General features: G+C 38.5%; 1 protein-coding gene across 7 annotated transcripts in view; it reads right to left on the reverse strand.

Annotated features, from left to right (window-relative positions):
- The window catches only part of DNM3 (dynamin 3), a 513949-nt gene that overhangs the window by 313384 nt on the left and 182483 nt on the right, over positions 1–18082 (reverse strand). For all 7 annotated transcript variants that reach the window (XM_054693472.1, XM_054693473.1, XM_037506477.2 and 4 more), the window contains exons 7-10: positions 16640–16782; positions 13644–13779; positions 11608–11675; positions 8240–8378 (exon numbers count right to left, since the gene is read on the reverse strand). In XM_054693472.1, the coding sequence (XP_054549447.1) occupies positions 8240–8378; positions 11608–11675; positions 13644–13779; positions 16640–16782 (486 nt within the window). The remainder of the gene's footprint in view (positions 1–8239; positions 8379–11607; positions 11676–13643; positions 13780–16639; positions 16783–18082) is intronic.

Below are 18082 nucleotides of genomic sequence, written 5' to 3' on the forward strand. Positions count from 1 at the left end.
GACCCGGGCACGAAATTAGGGGCGTGGTTCCCCCACGACGGTGGGGCCAAGGCAGACACAGCCCCCAAAGCCATTGAGGTGTACCCATACCACCCCGCTCTGCTCCCTGTCCCACGGGGTGGAAATCAGCTCCCCAAGGGCTTCAGGGAGAGATCTCTGGTGCCACCTAGCGACTTGAAAGCCATCACAGGCTCCTGAAGGAGCTAGTGGCCAGCTGGGAGTTAGCCCACGCCGGGCCCCTTCCGAAAAGTAGTCTGAGCCCACAGGGAGAGCGAGCACCCACAGCCGGGGCAGACCAAGCGCGCAGAAGAGTGTGCCTGAGACCGACGCGCAGGAGTGTGTCCCAATCACCATTATAGAATAGGGACATTTCTTCAGTAAAGACTACCTGCAGAAGGCTTCCTCAGGAGCCAGAGGTGAGCGGGAAGTTCGCCCATGCCAGACCCCCTCTTGCCTGCAGTCCAAGCCCAGAGGGGGAGCAGGACACACCGCCGGGGCAGACCAGGCGCACAGGGAGTGTGTCCCCACATCGGCATTTAGAACAGGGACCTTTCTCCAGTAAAGACTGCTTGAAACTGACAGATGACTCCTGGAGGAACCAGGGGGAGCAGAGAAGCCCACCAAGATGCCGGCCATTCCCAACACACAGTGTCCCAACGCATACGGCAAATTAGAAAACAGACAGTAGGGAGGAGAAGAACCCACACGCAACCTAGCAACTCTCCCAGAGAAAAAGCACACCACAAAAAGAAAACCAGCCCCCCATGGCAACGACAGTAACTTGGAAGAACTTCTTGAGCCTTCCAGAAAGAGAATTTAAATTGCCCGTGATTAAACAACTGACAGAAGGGAAAAATAATCAACGATCAGAAGAAATGAAATTGAGTCCCTAAAGAGGGAAGTAAAAGAAATGCAGGAGATCAAAGAATTAATGGAAGAACTAAAGAATTCTGGGAAAAGCAATGAAAGCAGAATTGATGAAAGGGAAGAACGAATAAGTACTCTTGAAGACACAGAAATAAAAAGAACCAAAAAAGAAAAGGAAAGAGAAGTACGAAGAAAAAGAATGAAGAAAGACTTTGGGACTATCTGACTCCATGAGGAAAGGAAAATAAGAGTTATAGGAATACCAGAAGGAGAGGAGAGAGAAGTAGGAACAGAGAAAATATTCAAAGAGATAATTGAAGAGAACTTCCCAAATGTGAAGAAGGAGCTGAAAATTGATATACAAAAAAGCAGAAGAACACCAAACTTCCACGACGAAAGGAAAAATACAGCAAGACACATAATAGTAAAGCTCCCAAGAATCCAGGACAAGGAAAAAATAATGAAGCTGGCAAGAGGGAAGAACGATCACATTCAAAGGAAAGCCAATCAGGCTGACATCAGACTTCTCCGAAGAAACACTACGGCAAGGAGAGAGTGGAGGGACATAGTCAACAGACTCCAAGAAAACAGATGCCAACCAAGAATACTCTATCCCGCAAAGCTCTCCTTCCTCTTTGAAGAAAGAATATGGACCTTTCCCAGACAAACACAAACCCGGAATTTCATTGCAACTAAACCCCACTCCAAAAAATACTACAAGGAGTCCTAAAGCCAGAACCTCAGAGGACGAATAACAATGAAAGAAGGCCAAAAAAAAAAAAGGTTATTAAAAGAATAAATAAATAAATCAAAGGAAGACAACACAATGGCAAATACAGATGCTAACATATCAATATTAACTCTAAATGTAAATGGACTAAACTCTTCAATAAAGACACAGAGTTGCAGCCTGGATTAAGAAACAAAACCCAACCTTTTGCTGTCTCCAGGAAACACTTTAGCTACAAAAGATAAAAATAGGCTCAAAGTTAAAGGATGGAAAACAATCCTACAAGCAAATGGACCAAAAAAGAACAGGAACAGCTATACTTATATCAGATAAACAGATTTCAAACTCAAAAAGATAAAAGAGACCCCAATGTCACTACATTATGATCAAGGGGACAATACTTCAAGAAGAAATAACACTCATTAACATATACTCACCAAACGAAGGCGCACCAAAATATATCAGCACAACTGTTGTCCTCTCTGAAAACAGACATCAGAGAAAACACATACGTAGTGGGAGACTTCAACCACCACTAGCAACAATGGATAGATCACAAGACAAAAAATAAGTAAAGACACAAAGCTCTAAATAAGGACCTAGAGCAATTGGGCTTAACAGACATCTATAGAACACTAAACCCAAAAAAACAGAGTACAATTTTTCTCAAGCGCACACGGATCATTCTCCAGGATCGATCACATACTGGGGCACAAGACAAACATCAACAGATACACCAAGATTGAAATCATACCAACCATCTTTTTCTGACCATGAAGGCATCAAACTAGAAATAAACAATAAAAGAAGGCAAGGAACTTTCCTACCTCATGGAGATAAAAACCACACTACTGAAGACCACTGGACTAATGAGGAGATGAAAGAAGAAATTAAAAAATTTTTTTGAATTGAACGACAGGAGGACACCAATATCCTAAATGTATGGGATGCAGCAAAAGCAGTAATAAGAGGAAAATATATAGCAATAGAAGCTCACATCAAGAAACAAGAAAGAACTCAAAGAAACAACCTAATCTCAAAGCTCAAAGATCTAGAAAGAACAACAAAAAAAAAAAAAACCCAAAGAAGTAAAGAAAAGAATAAAAACCAAAGCAGAAATAAATGAAATTGAAACTAAAAAAAAATCCAAAAGATCAATGAAACCAAGAGCTGGTTCTTTGAAAAAATCAATAAAATAGACAAACCCCTAGCCAGGCTCACAAAGGAAAAAAGGGAGAAAGCACAAATAAACAGGATCATCAATGAAAGAGGAGAAATCACAACGGACACAGCAGAAATCAAAAGAATAATCAGTAACTACTATGAACAGTTAGATGGAAACAAGTTTAACAATCTAGAGGAGATGGACAAATTCCTACAACTCTACAATCACCCAAAGCTAGATAAAGAAGAAATAGAACACCTAAACAGACCAATTACAAGCAGCGAAATTGAAATGGTAATCAAAACCTCCCAAAAACAAAAGCCCAGGACCTGATGGATTTACAAATGAATTCTACCAAACATTCAGAGACGAATTAGTGCCTATCCTTCACAAACTCTTCCAAAAAATTGAGACGGAAGGGACAATACCAAACACGTTCTATGAAGCCAACATTACACTAATACCAAAACCGAACAAGGACAACACAAAAAAGGAAAACTACAGGCCAATCTCCCTAATGAACACTGATGCAAAAATCCTCAATAAAATTTAGCAATCAGAATCCAACAATGTATCCATAAGATAATTCACCACGACCAAGTAGGATTCATTCCAGGGACACAAGGATGGTTTAACATCCGAAAATCAATCAACGTTATCCAACACATCAACAAAAAGAAATATAAAAACCATATGATAATATCAATAGATGCTGAGAAAACTTTCGACAAAGTGCAACACCCATTCATGATAAAAGCCCTTGAAATTCTTGGGATACAAGGAACATACCTTAACATCATAAAGGCCATCTATGACAAGCCAACAGCCAGTATCATTCTCTATGGTGAAAAGCTGAAAGCAATTCCATTAAGATCTGGAACAAGACAAGGATGTCCACTCTCACCACTGCTTTTCAATATAATACTGGAAGTCCTACCCAGAGCAATAAGACAAGAGAAAGACATCCAAGGAATCCCAATAGGGAAGGAAGAAGTCAAACTATGACTATTTGCAGATGATATGATAATATATAGAGAACCCCAAACCCCTCCCAGAAAAACTAATTAAACTAATCAATCAGTTTAGTAAAGTAGCAGGATAAAAAATCAACACGCAAAAGTCAGTAGCCTTCCTATACACAAACAATAAATCTGAAGAAGAAGAAATCAAAAAACCATCCTTTCGTTATTGAAACAAAAAAAATCAAATATTTGGGAATAAATCTAACAAAAGAGGTAAAGGACCTATACAAAGAAAACCAAAAACACTGTTAAAAAGAAATAGAAGAAGACAAAAGAAATGGAGAAATATCCCTGCTCATGGATTGGAAGAATAAACATTATTAAAATGGCCATCCTTCCAAAGCATATACAGATTCAATGCTATTCCAATCAAATTTCAATGTCATTCTTCAAAGAAATAGAACAATATTGATGAAATTCATATGGAATCACAAAAAACCCCGAATAGCCAAAGCTCTCCTGAAAAAAAAGAAGGGAATGGAGGCATCACACTCCCAGACTTCAAACTATACTACAAAGCCATAATCATCAAAATGGCATGGTATTGGAACAAGAACAGACATACAGACCAATGGAATCAAATAGAAAATCCAGAAATAAACCCACAGATTTATGGTCAACTAATCTTTGACAAAGGAGCAAAGACTATGCATTGGAGCAAAGAAAGTTGTTCAATAAATGGTGCTGGGAAACTGGGTCGCTACATGCAAAAGAATGAAGCTTGACCACTACCTCACACCATACACAAAAATCAACTCAAAATGGATTAAAGAATTAGACATAAGACCTGAAACCATAAAATATATAGAAGGAAATATAGGCGAACACTACTGATTTGCACATCAAAGACATCTTTACAGACACATCACCCAAAGCAGTGATAGTAAAGGCGAAGATAAACAGCTGGGACTACATCAAATTAAAGAGCTTCTGCACAGCAAAAGAGACAATAACAAAAACAAAGAGAAACCCACCAACAACTGGGAGAACATTTTTGCACCCAACACTAATGATAAAGGACTGATCACAAAAATCTGCAAAGAGCTGATGAGACTCAACAACAACAAAGAAAATAATCCAGTCAAAAAATGGGCAGAAGAGCTAAAAAGAAACTTCTCTGAAGAGGAAATGCAAATGGCCAACAGGCATATGAAAAAATGTTCAACATCACTTGTCATCAGGGAAATGCAAATCAAAACTACCATGAGATACCATCTTACACCAGTGAGAATGGCACATATTAAAAAAACTAGCAACAACAAATGTTGGCGAGGATGTGGAGAAAAAGGAACTCTTCTGCACTGTTGGTGGGAGTGCAAACTGGTCCAACCACTGTGGAAAGCTGTGTGGAGATTTCTGGACCTACTAAACATAGAGCTTCCATATGATCCAGCAATTCCACTCCTAGGTATTTACCCAAAGGACACAGAAACATCCATTCCAAAGAACACCTGCACCCCTATGTTTATAGCAGCACTGTTTACAATAGCTAAGCTTTGGAAACAACCCAAATGCCCAAAAATAGATGACTGGATCAAGAAGATGTGGTACATATATACCATGGAATATTACTCAGCATTCAAAAAAGATAAACACATGCAATTTGCAGCAACATGGATGGCACTGGAAGGGATCATGCTCAGCGAAATAAGCCAAAAAGAAAAAGAAAAATACCGGATGGTCTCACTCATAGCAGGAATCTAGAAAACTTAAATAAGGGACCAGGAAAATGAATAACTATAAGAAAGTGAAAATCAAAATCAACAAAAAACTATGAACCAGAGACACTTTTATAGGGGGCAGGGGCGGGAGGGGAGGGATTGGGGTCAGAATGGGGGCGCTGCAATTGTATGGGGAATATAACAATAAAATTTATTATCTAATAAAAAAAAAAAAAGAAAAAAGAAAGAAGTATGCAACTGTCATGACTGATCCAGCCATTAGATTCTTCAGTTTGGGTCAATAAATATCCTTCAGTGAAGAGAAATGCAGGATAAACAACAAGCTTGGGGAGAAAGCAAGGTTTTATTTAAGGCAAAATATAAAAGGTTTTGAGAAGGCAGCACAAATATACAACCACCATTGATCGAGGAAGAACAATAGAGAGGGAGGTTCAAAGGGTGGAGTGCAAAGAATAAAGCCAAGAAGTGTCTGGAACAAGCTGTCTCATCCCATGCCATCAGGACCAACTGTTGGTTTTTCCAGTAAGTTGGATATAATGGGAAATGATAAAAAAAAAAGTCATACATACCATAAACACTTTATATAATTAAAACATAAATGTACACACATGTGCCAATCTTTTGATGTCAAGCCAAGGCCTGTTCCCTGCATATGGATCTGCTGATTGGAGTTATGCGTCTTCTGTCTTACATAAACCACATCCTTCATCTACGATTTCCAGTTTTGCTTTCTTTACAGTGGAGGAAAAAGCTCAAAACTTGCAAAATAATCTGAATGCATAGCTCATTGAGGTTTTCACAACACCCCCACATTCTTTTAGCATTATCCTACCTCCATTTAGTCAATAAATAGCAAAGTTTTTTAGATAACTTTTATCAAGTTTTTCCAACAGTTAGTTTTTACAGAAACAAAAACCAGTCTTCTGCATTTGATCAGTTTTATTTCCTGTTTAAATTATTTAAAATAAGAAGTAGAATTAGCTAACACATTTTAGGATAAACATGACACAATTGGTCTTTGGAAGGTAGACAGCTTAACTGGTGGAGGTGGAGTGTAGGGGCAATCTGCAGGAGGCATCTGTGTGACAGGCTGAGCAATCTGTGTGACTAACAGGAGGTGTTATAGTGGTTAATTCAGTGTCAGTGAAGATCAGGACAATTTATATTATTATATTATCAATTATTATACTATTTTTACTGAGGTGTCATTGGTTTACAATACTATACATGATTCAGAGGAACAGGAACACACCTCTTCAGATATATGCCACCATACCACACCAATCCCCAAGGCATCCATCATTCTCCACTGGGCCCCCTTCACTCTGGCTGCTTTTTGAGTCATAGACAAAGACAGTGGGGTGTGAAGTGTTATTAACTGGCTCCAAGTCTCCAAATGGAGAAGTGATATAAAACTTTTTTCTGCCCCATACATTTTTTCTCCTTTCCTTAACTTCTATGGCTTTTGATATTCTGAAGAAGACAGACTAGGACATTAAGGGAAAGGGTGAAAAAAAAGAAAGAGGCTTAGAGAAGGGGTCTGAATTTTCACAATGTCTGCTGGACCCTGACCTAGTTCCATTTCACTCCCTCCATTTAGTACTGATGTCTAGGGATATCACCTGCTTTCCTTTTCTACTACTTCCATCTTTTCTTCATCTGAGTCTCACTACCAGAAAAGGGATCAATATTCATACTGATTAGCATTCTCTGTATATTTCATTTTCTCTTTTTCTTTCTTCCCATTGGTTTTTTCAGGAGGATTACTTGGTGTGAATATACAGAAAGGGAAGAGGAACAAAACTAACAAAGTGAAAAGAATTTATACATTCAAGAAATGATAGAAGTACCTGCATTAATTGTCATGGTTAGGCTACCCAGCCCTGAACATCATTATTAATCACTAAATCCCTTCTTGCATTTACCAACAGAGGGTACTTCTTTCCCTATAGTATGCATAGGGAAACATAATTCCTCCATGCTCCTCAGCCAGGTATCCTGAGATTGGAAAGTCTTTCTCCCACTATGCAACATGATACACTCAAATGGAATTATAAGACAGAAAATATTGGGTGCTACTAAAATTGGCATTCATAGATTAGCCACCATTTATAAGGCTAATCAGTTCAGCAAGTGCACCCAGGGGTTTCGGGCATCATTTTGCTTATTTTACCTGAGGCATTATTATAATTGCCATTATCATCATCATCACCACCATCATCATCCTCATTTTACAAAGAAATTAACTAGACCACAGGGTGCTCAAGGGCACAATAGCAAGTCTGTCAGAGGTAGGATTTGAGCATATGTATTGGAACTCCAGAGGTTGGAGTTCCCAAAATGTCCAGGCTCAAGTGGAATTGATTTATAATTTATAAGAATTTCCCTTCTGATATACCCAAAATCAGTGACACACACACCCCTTTACCTAACAATTACTTCCATCCATGTATAATAAGGAAAATTAGTTTAGGGCCATCATCTAATTGTTCTAAAGTGATGTTTATCTGTTTAAAACAAAGAGAAAAAAATGAGCTTACTAAAATATACTTTCTGATTGAAGCAACTCTATTTGGAAAGGGGCAATAAAAAATAATATGCCCTTCTACCATGAAAGCAATTCCCACCCAGTACTTTTCACACTCCTTCCCTTTGGGCAAACACACAGCCTTCCATAACAAAGTAAGGATCAGGGAAAGAGACTTGTGCAACATGGTAGGAAATATGGGTAGACCAAATGGCACTGGTCAGAAATTAAATAATTCAAACTTACTTTTTTGGTACACTTCTTGACAGTGTTGATTAATTCTTGCATTACCAGATCTACACTCTTCAAGGAAGGCCCTTTCAGCTTTACAATTTGTTTTTTGACAATTGCTTCAAATGCCATGTCTGGAGTAAACAATCCTGTCCTGTATGCAAAAAAGGAAGCAAATGAGATTTTATACATTGAGTAATATCCAATACTCTTTTGAAAAATCTTTTAAATGACATGCCTATTAACATAGGCATAAAATACCCAAGCTTGGATGTTACATGATTTATTCTATCCATAATGTCATTTGTAATATCTTTCATGTTGCTATTCCATAACAAACTCCATTGCATAGATGACTAACATTATCTAAAAATAGTCACCAAGCTGTTTTCATGGCCCAAGTGCAACCTTTGATGTTTAACAGCAATTTGTCTAACTTCATTGTTTCACAACAAAAAAAAGGAATGTCATAATAGAAATGATGTCCTAAATTTACATCTCTATTTCTAAAGTATTCCAAAAGCAACCCTCTCCAATTGTTGTGAAGTATGAAAAGATCCTCACTGAAACAGCAGCATTACTGGACACTCTTTTTAGGAAAGCTGTTTATAGTGAGTTCAGCAGTTCCCAGTATATAGTCCCGAGGTGCTAAAGGAAAAATAAGGCAGATAAGTAGGACTAGCTTGGGCCCAGGATGGCTAAATTGTACCAAGTGAATTTACAAAAATAATAGAAATAGAAAATCTCTTTTCATTTGCCTATAATTATTTCAAACTGGTATAAGAATGCTTTTCTCATGCCATGTCAAAGCTCAGGATACCGTGTGTGTGTGTGTGTGTGTGTGTGTGTGTGTGAGAGAGAGAGAGAGAGAGAGAGAGAGAGAGAGAGAGAGAGAGAGAGACTGGAAGGAAAAGCAATGCTCACATTAAAGCAAAAGGTCCATTAAAAAAAAAGTTCAGTAAGAGGCACCCTGTACCCCAAGCATTGGCTGCAGCCAAAGACCTACATGCTCCCAGCCTGGGCACTTGACCCTCCCCATTCCCAGACCCCGGCCCTTCCTCGTCTCACTTCTTATTTGATTAACTTCTCTTCCTTTCACACCCAGTTCTATGGTACCTCTTTTAAGAAATATCTTTAATGCTTCCCTTATACCAGCTTTACTCTGTGTCCCTTCTTATCATTTACATAATGCCCTGTGATTACTATTTCTAAGTAGTAGTCATACCACATTATAATTGCAATTTCTTCACATTAGATGCAGAACAGGATCTACACTGTTTAGTCTAACATTAAAAAACTTCCCCTGACTGGGAGAAATCAAACACTGTACAAAAATCGACAATGATGTAAGAAAATAAATAAATTTACTTATAAAACTAAAAAAAAATTCCACTGTCTGACCCTAACCTTCCTTTGAGTTATTTTCTTCCTCCCTTTCATATGCCGTTTCATCCAAACCAGACCATTTGCCTTTCCACAAATATATTCATTCTAATATTTTATGCCTCTGCCTCCATCTGTGATGTTCATTTCACCTTCCCCACAATTTCAGTCTGTCCAAATCCCACCTGTGCTTCAAAGCCCAGATCAAAAGCAACCACTTCCTACAGCTTGCCTTCCCCAGTCCTGTTGCTGACAAGATCTTCCTTCTCCGAACACAGCATTCTACTTTGCAATGGTCTGAGCACACATTTTAGTCCACTACCACACTGGCAGGAAGAGTCACTATTGCCCCAGAAGGACCATCTCCCTCCCTTGCTCAGGGAGCACTCAGTGTTGGCAGAACGAAGACCACCAGGTCCTTAGTGGGCAAGGTGGTTTCTGCTATTCAAATAACTAACAGAATCAAATGGGAACAAACTTTCCAAATTAAGTATATCTAAGGACCCTCATAATCACACCTTTAATATGTCTTATACTCAGGATACCACATTTCTTACCAAAATAATAACAACCACCAATCTCTACTGGTGACTGCATGTAAATCATTATCTACGGTATAGAATTACTTGCTGATTACATCCAGCAAAAATGATCTGCTAAGGAGTTTTAAAGTGAAGTAAAAGTATCATATTTTGGTTAAGTGAAAATACTTTAAGACTAAAAACTGTGGTTGGTCCCACGGCATGTATTAGCGAGCTACATGCAAATGCTAGTGCTGCACAGTTACAGAGCATCTGGATAGACAGAGCTTCTCCTATATGAGATGTATTCTGGATTTGGGGAAGAGGGAACAAATTAACAGGCAACTTAGAAATCCTACTGCAGATAAGAGAAAAATATTGGATTTGGTTACAAACGTTTTTCTCCTTCCTACTTTGTAAACACAATTTACACATAGTAGTTGAGGCTTGTAGAACAGACTACCCAAGTTTTAAAATGAAAGATTAATTCAAATGTCATAAATCCTTTGGAAAACTCACTCATCACATGGACATTCATGGCCAACCTATGCCCTCTCAGGCTCTATTTCCAAATAGTCTCAAAACTGAGATCCAGTTGCCAAAAGACAGGACACTTCATCATGTGAGATAATCTATGAAGTGGGCAAACTAAGTTTTTTCACCTTGAATTTATGACACCTTAATTGAATATATGTTCCATTAAATTTTTTTAGCTCTCTGTAGGGGAACTTCAGAAATATGTTTTAAATTCAAGTGTTCATCATATTTCTTTAAAGAAAGTAAATGAAAATGAATCCACTCTGTGCAAGACTAAAGTCAGACACAAGTTCCACTCCCAGCCTCATGTCCCCCTGCTCTCCTGTCTGCATCTTAACTCCAGTCTAAATGCACCATGAACACGTGCTGCATTTGCCACCTCTGTGTCTTTGCTGACCCTACTTCACTTTAAGCCCTTTCTTGATCCTCCAATCTCGACAATATCCATTCTGTCACATCTCATGGATTGCCATCTACCCCAAACAAGGGGGCTACAGACACCTCTGACTATTGAAAGCATTCTTATCCTCTAAACAGGCAAGATTCCACTAAAAGTAACCACCTTCATTCATCTTTCTTTCACAATCGTGATCCATCACACCAGTCAAAATTAATCTCTCCTGACTGTATAAGTTATTGTCAGGCCTCTCTCCCTGAAATGTCAGGCTCTGAAGAACAGAGTCTTATTTATGGGTAAATTCCCTATTGTGCAGAACACAGCCCTGTGAGTACAGGAAGGGTTTTTGTTCTTTTAATTGGAAAAGACTGACTATGACAATACAGGAAATGACCATTGGACCCAAACTAAGATTTCCTATTTCTCACTCCCAACTCTGAATTCTATGCTGGTCAGATGATGAAAAGTCTACTTCACTAGAGATTTATAAACATTAATTCTTTTAATAGCTTGAACTAAAGACAAGGAAAATGTGAATCACTTGCCTGATACCATGTATGTTTTTGATTGCATAGCTTATTTCTCTTCGTAATTCTTTCTCATTGAACTCCATCTGCAGATGCAAATTGAGCCACAGTTATAACACTTAATTCCTTTGAATAACAACATTGGAGAATATTAAAGAATGAAAACCTGACTTGGTTATTAATAAATGGATACTCATGTCTTTCCCAGTCTAAACCCAGATGGTCAAAACATCTGTTTATATAAAAGTTCAAGGCAATGTGGGATTTCTGGGAGTTTTAGTGCAGCAGATTTTAACTCTATTACAGATAAGGAGTGCTAGGATGCCTCTGGAAATCTGGCCATTCATTTCAAATATGTAATTCTTCATTCTTTTGTTGATTGAAGTACTATATTCACAGATGAATGTTTCAGCGAGAGTGTCAACTTGCCATGCATGAAACATTCAACTGTGTTTAACAAAGGCTGTCTGTCTGCTTTCCCTGGTCACTTGAACCACCTGAGTTCAAGGATTCTTTATAAAAAGAAACAGTTTATCAATCCAACAGGATAGAGGACTAAATAAGAATTTCCCAGAAGTTCCAGGTACCTTCAATTTATTTATTTATTTATTTTAGAATCTATACCTAAACTAAGGAATATCAAGAGAACACTGTCGTTTAGGCCCTGACTGCTGAGATTTGGCCTCTCCAGCCTCCTTGTCTGTTCATTTTCCCATTCAGACTTCATGCCATACAGCAATGAATTGCTTCAGTTCCCTACCCACACTCTGTGAACTCCCTGCTCAGCCTTTACCACTCCTGCCTTTCTGTCTTGAGCAACCTCCCCCACCACTTCCTGTTTAACTAGCTGCTCGTCCTTCCAAACTCAGCTCAGAAGCCCGGCTCCCTTCAGCTCTTGGGCTGGCATTCAAGTCTGTGGGCTGTGTTTCCATAGCACCCTATGCTGAAGTTTATCACTTTACTTAGCACATTTTAATGAAACTATGTATTTACCCATCTGCCTCCCACACCAAGACATAAGCACCAGCCTCTGTATGTGAAGCAAGTAGCACAGTTCCTAAAACTACTTAGGGGCCTATGGCTTTTAATGTTAACATATCCAAAATCAGACTCTTGACTCATAAACATGGCTTTTCCTCAGTTTCCCTCAACTGATGGGCACTAATAGTCACTGAGTTTATAAGCCAAAATTTGGGGATTCATCTTGAATCTTTTCTTTCTTGCATGCCCCCCATTACACTGAGCCCTACTAAGCCTCCTTCCAAACTCACACATCAAACAATTTTCCTCCATCCTCTTTTTGAGGCATTTAACTATGAAGCTAAAGAAGTTTAAGTTTCAGAATTTCTCTCTTACATAAATCCCTTCCAAGTTTCTGGAGATAAGTGTGTGTTTATATTTTGTATTCTTCTTCTCCAAGGCCCACCCCACCCCAATGCTGCATGAACTTCAGACCCCACAGAAGGTAGATCCATGTTTGGTATGGTCCTACTTACCTCACTTTAGTTATTCCCCTGAATCTTTCCTGGCCCCTTTACAATCCAGCTGACTTAGAGTTCTTTTAAAGTCATCAACCTAATCAGGTTCCACTTTTCCTTAAAACAATTCTCTGTCTTTCCATTGTTAAGTGTGCGCACCTCACTGTACCTAGCCTCACAATATAGACTCTCTCTCCAAATCCATGTCATGCCATTCTCCCCTTCATAGCTCTGCACCAGCACAGAGCAGGTGCTCAAGAAACATTTTTAAAGTAATTAGACAACAAATAAACACCACAGGAACTCAATTAGTACTTGTTGAAAGAATCTGAAATGTTTTTAGAGCCCATTAAATAAAATCAGAATCTCAGTAAGAAAATGTGTCTCTCCTCAATTTTATTTACCTGTGTATAGTGGCTTTTGATCAAAGAATTACCATAGCCCCATACCATTCACATAATATTTTATGAACAGTTATATACAATGGAATATGGAAATGAAGTGAACGAGAGTGTTTGCTTCGGCAGCACATATACTGAAGTGAACGAGAGGGGGAAAATAACATTTGGTACTAACCTTTACTATTTCAAAAGGAAAGCGTTCATGGAAAATACGATTGATTTTAGCACCCCCCGAGAGTTCCAGAGTATCGACTTGATCCCCCGACCCTTCAATTCTCTTCTCAAAGTCCACAGCAAACTGCTGAACCATCCTACATTTGTGAAAGAGAAATAAATTCAAAATTATAAATCTTTGCATTTTTCAATCTACTTTACTATTTTCGTCCTTACAAATCTTTTCCTGGGGTTCTTAGTGGCACCTACTGGCAGAGTTAACATTGCATGCTATTCTTCACTTAAAATGTGATCTATAAAATACACATTCTTATTTTAGACATTAATTACAACATATGTCTAAAATACCAGTGTCATTAAATGCAGTCTGTCCATTAAGTTACAACCATAAAATGACACTTAAAAAATAATGAAATTAAGGGCCTCCCTGGTGGCACAAGGGGTTAAGCACCGCACTATGGAGCCATCCGCAACCTCTGCAGCACGAGTTCAATCCCCAGCCAGGGAGAAACCCACATGGTGAGGCAGACCTCTCCTGTCTAGCCCACTGCTCCCCTCAACAGTGTGTTTCAGTCTGCCTGTTCTGTTCCCTGCTCTGTCCCTGGTGAATCCTCTCACCGCCCCCCTCACTCCCCCACATCTCTGGCCTGTACCCCAGCTCTTATATGCATAAATAAATATTTAAAAAAAAACACTGAAATTAAGAATTAAACTTGAGCAACTAGACTATATAGAATAGTTAAATGAACCATAGCTCATCTGACACCACACTCACTCAGAGGTCTAACAATTCCAAATGCACCCCCTTATTCAGCTACTAATCACCCTCACACCATGATCACAGCTTCAGTCTTTCATGTGAATATAAGCCCATAACTGCCTACTGGATATCTGTCTCCTGTTAGCTGCCCTGGATTCAGTGGGTTCAAATCTGAGCCCTTAACTTCTCTCACCCTTGCCTCCCTGTGCTTCCCTTCACAGGGGATGGCACTATCCACCCAAAGCAGGAATTTAGGGGCATCCTGCACTGCCCTCTGCCACATCCTACATCTCCATGGAGCCACCATGTGATCATCATTCATTTTTTTAAAGATTTATTTATGCATACAAGATCTGGGGTACAGGCCAGAGGTGCAGAGGGTGAGAGGATTCACCAGAGACAGAGTGGGGAGCAGAACAGGTGGATCGACCAAAATACACTGCTGAGGGGAGCAGCAGGCGAGACATGAGAGGTCTGCTGCGCCATGTAGGTCACCTTCCTGGCCAGGGATCGAACTTGTGTTGCAGAGGCTGTGGATAGCTTCATAGTGCTGACATTTAACCCCCTGTGCACCAGGGAGGCCCCATCATTCAGTTTTTAAGCTTAATGAATGCTTGCTTGCTTTCTCTCTTTCTCTTTCCCAATGGCCAGAACTTAATCTCATCGTACTATCGTGGGTGCAAAATGAATTACTACATGTCAAATTCTTAACACAGAATATAAAACATGGTCACTTCTTGAAAACATGGTCACTTTCTTTTAAAGAAAATATCAAAATCAACAAGCAACTATGAACCAGAGACACTCTATGGGGGGTGGGGGGTGGGGAAAGGAGGGATTGGGGTCAAAATAAGGGGGTTGTAATTGTATGGGAAATATAAAAATAAAATTTAAATTTAAAAAAAAGGAAAATGCTTTCTTTTGTTGTTGTTTTGTGATTTGAGCATTTAGAAATCTCTCCACAGGGTATAGTAGACTGTGGTGGAGGATTATCGGTGCCTTGGTGCTGGGTGTGGTGTGGTAACATACATTTGATGAGGTGTGATGCTTCTAGAGCATATACAATGTTTTGAACAAATGTTAATTCAGAAACAATAATATAATAATTAAATAATAAATATAATAATTAAATACAAATTTAAAAAAAATCAAATCTCCCTTTCATAAAGGAATTATATTGTGCATTTTATTTATTTTTCTTCTTGTCTTCTACTTGAAAGAAACCTATGGCAAGTTGCTGAAGAACAAGGATAAGAGGACCGAAAGAGCTGGAAGAGATTGAAAGGGGGAAAAAAGATAAAAGAGACAAGGAAATGGTAATTTTCTAATAATTCTGCTGTTGTAACCCAAGATCCCTAGGGGACAAGGCTATTAACCCCAAGATAATGTAGAAAGAACATGAGGAGTGAAAAAATAAAACTACTTAGCAGTTTTCACCTTTGTATTTTTATTTTTTATTTGAATAATTTATTAATTGGTTAATTTAAGTAATTCTTTTAGTATATATTTCTATTGTGGCAACATTACAACAACACTGTATGATTCAAAGCTATAGGTTCACCTCTCTTCAGACATACATCACCTTTGCATTTTTAAAGGACTACATTAAAATCATTACCAAAAAGGTAAAACAAATTTAAAAGTGGCCTTAATGGTCTGTCCTCTTTTTATTAGATCATTAGATCTCATTTTACTGGAAAAATACATACACTGATCACATGAAATGATTGAATAGGCAAGATAAGTACAAGTGATATCTATACACTACAGATGATTTTTTCAATGGAGCTATGTCTGCTTCTAAAGACCAAGGACAAAACCCCTGCTGTGTTATCACTACAGGTTTTATTCACTTGTAGAGAATCCAATTTTAAATACACAAAAAAACCAGGCATGGGGATGAGCAACTGGTTAAACTTATAACAAAATAAGATCAATAGTTTTTGTTCAAAAAACACAAAGGTTCAAGAGGTGTTGTACAACATATACAAAGCCTCATGTACTTTACTTACCTCTTCCAGTAAACACTGAAAATAACATGACAAATAGACTAAGGCAGGGGTTGGGGGGTGGGGTGGGGAAAGGAGGGCTTGGGGTAAAAATAAAAGGGTTGTAATTGTATGGGGATTATAAAAATAAAATTTAAATTAAAAAATTAATTAATTAATTAATTTTTAAGAACCAAACTGGAAAAATTAATTTAAAATACTGAACATGGGAAGGAAAAGGAGACTCACTGCAGCAAGGCTTTGGTCTTCCTGGTGGGGTCTTCTGGCTTGAAGTTTTTGTAGGCTTCTACCTCATGTTCTATGGAGAGCAACTGTCCCTGTAGTTTGTTCCTGAAATTTGGCAAGGTATCTCGAATGTGGTTGGTGAGTTGCTGAACAAAACAAAGCAAGAGCATACAACAAGTTGAAAATCAACGCATGAGACAAAAACTCCCCTTCACCGCTTTCCTCATCATATAAAACTTTAGAAATCATATGAGACTTGCTGTGTGGGTAGATAACAGGAAGAAATTTCAACCCTCTCCTCCACTGACCTACGAGGATGCTCATAATTCCTTCAGTTAGAGTCATTTCCTTGGATGATTTCATAATGTCTAATAACCTGTTAAAATGCAACTAATAACCTGTTAAAATGAGGCTGCCCAATAACAGCTTACCATTGATTTATCATAGCACCTCCCATGTAGAAGGAAACTTGAACTAGAATGTATTTCAAGTAAAGAAAGATGAGAGTTACAGGTCCTGCCCAATGTTCTCAAGATGAAGGGCTTCCACACAGCCCAGAGGTACCTGTCAGCTGTTAATTTTCTCTCCATTCTGCAACTCAGAGGTGCTTCCTCTACCTCCGCCTCTAGGCCCAAGCCCAACTAGGGTTAGTCACTGGTTTATGCCTCCAACAGGTTGCATAAAAAAGGCTCCAGGACCAGCAAAGAAAAGCTCTTTTCACTACTGAGATCTCTACCTAACTCTACTAACTGCTGACATTTCCACAGGGATCACTGCTGGCACCTCAAGGTCAACACAATTAAAAAATTTTCAAGTGACTATCCAAGAATATATGATCATAGAAGAGGAAAGGGAAATATAAGCCCAGATTGGTTAGCTCTCTGCCTTATATTTTTTTTACTATAGTGCAGATAAAGTCTGAATTAAAAAAAAAAGATAATCTTTCCAAACTAAGAGTACTAAACTTAGAATCAAGCAAAAATATAAATTTCCTAGAAATTCAGGGGGGAAATAAATTCAAAGGGGAAGAAATATGTTTCAGACTGAAAAAAACATTTTAATCATTTCAAAGTCTACCTGAGGCTACCTGAATATATCTACTTAATAAATGAATATTTGTTAATAGTTTCAAGAATTTACACTCATGCCCAGAGCTATGATTTATGATGTTATTCCCTTGACATGTTGCTGTTATGACTTTAAAGCAAAAAAAAAAAAAGAGAGGACTGCATTCCCAGTAACAATATCATAAGAGACAGTCCCAAATCAAAAAGTAACAACAATTATGAGAAGCCATTAACCACACAACTGCCATATGAGCTGATAAATAATACAAATATTTGGTTTCTACCTTTTTCTTCTCAGCTCAACAGCAAAGCAATATTATGGCAATATTCTTGGCTTTCTGTAGCACATCCTTCCTTGGTTTTCATGACCCCATGTGTT

This window comes from Talpa occidentalis, unplaced genomic scaffold (assembly GCF_014898055.3).
Source record: "Talpa occidentalis isolate TD23 unplaced genomic scaffold, MPIMG_talOcc4v2.1 talOcc4.12, whole genome shotgun sequence".
Lineage (NCBI taxonomy): Eukaryota > Metazoa > Chordata > Mammalia > Eulipotyphla > Talpidae > Talpa > Talpa occidentalis.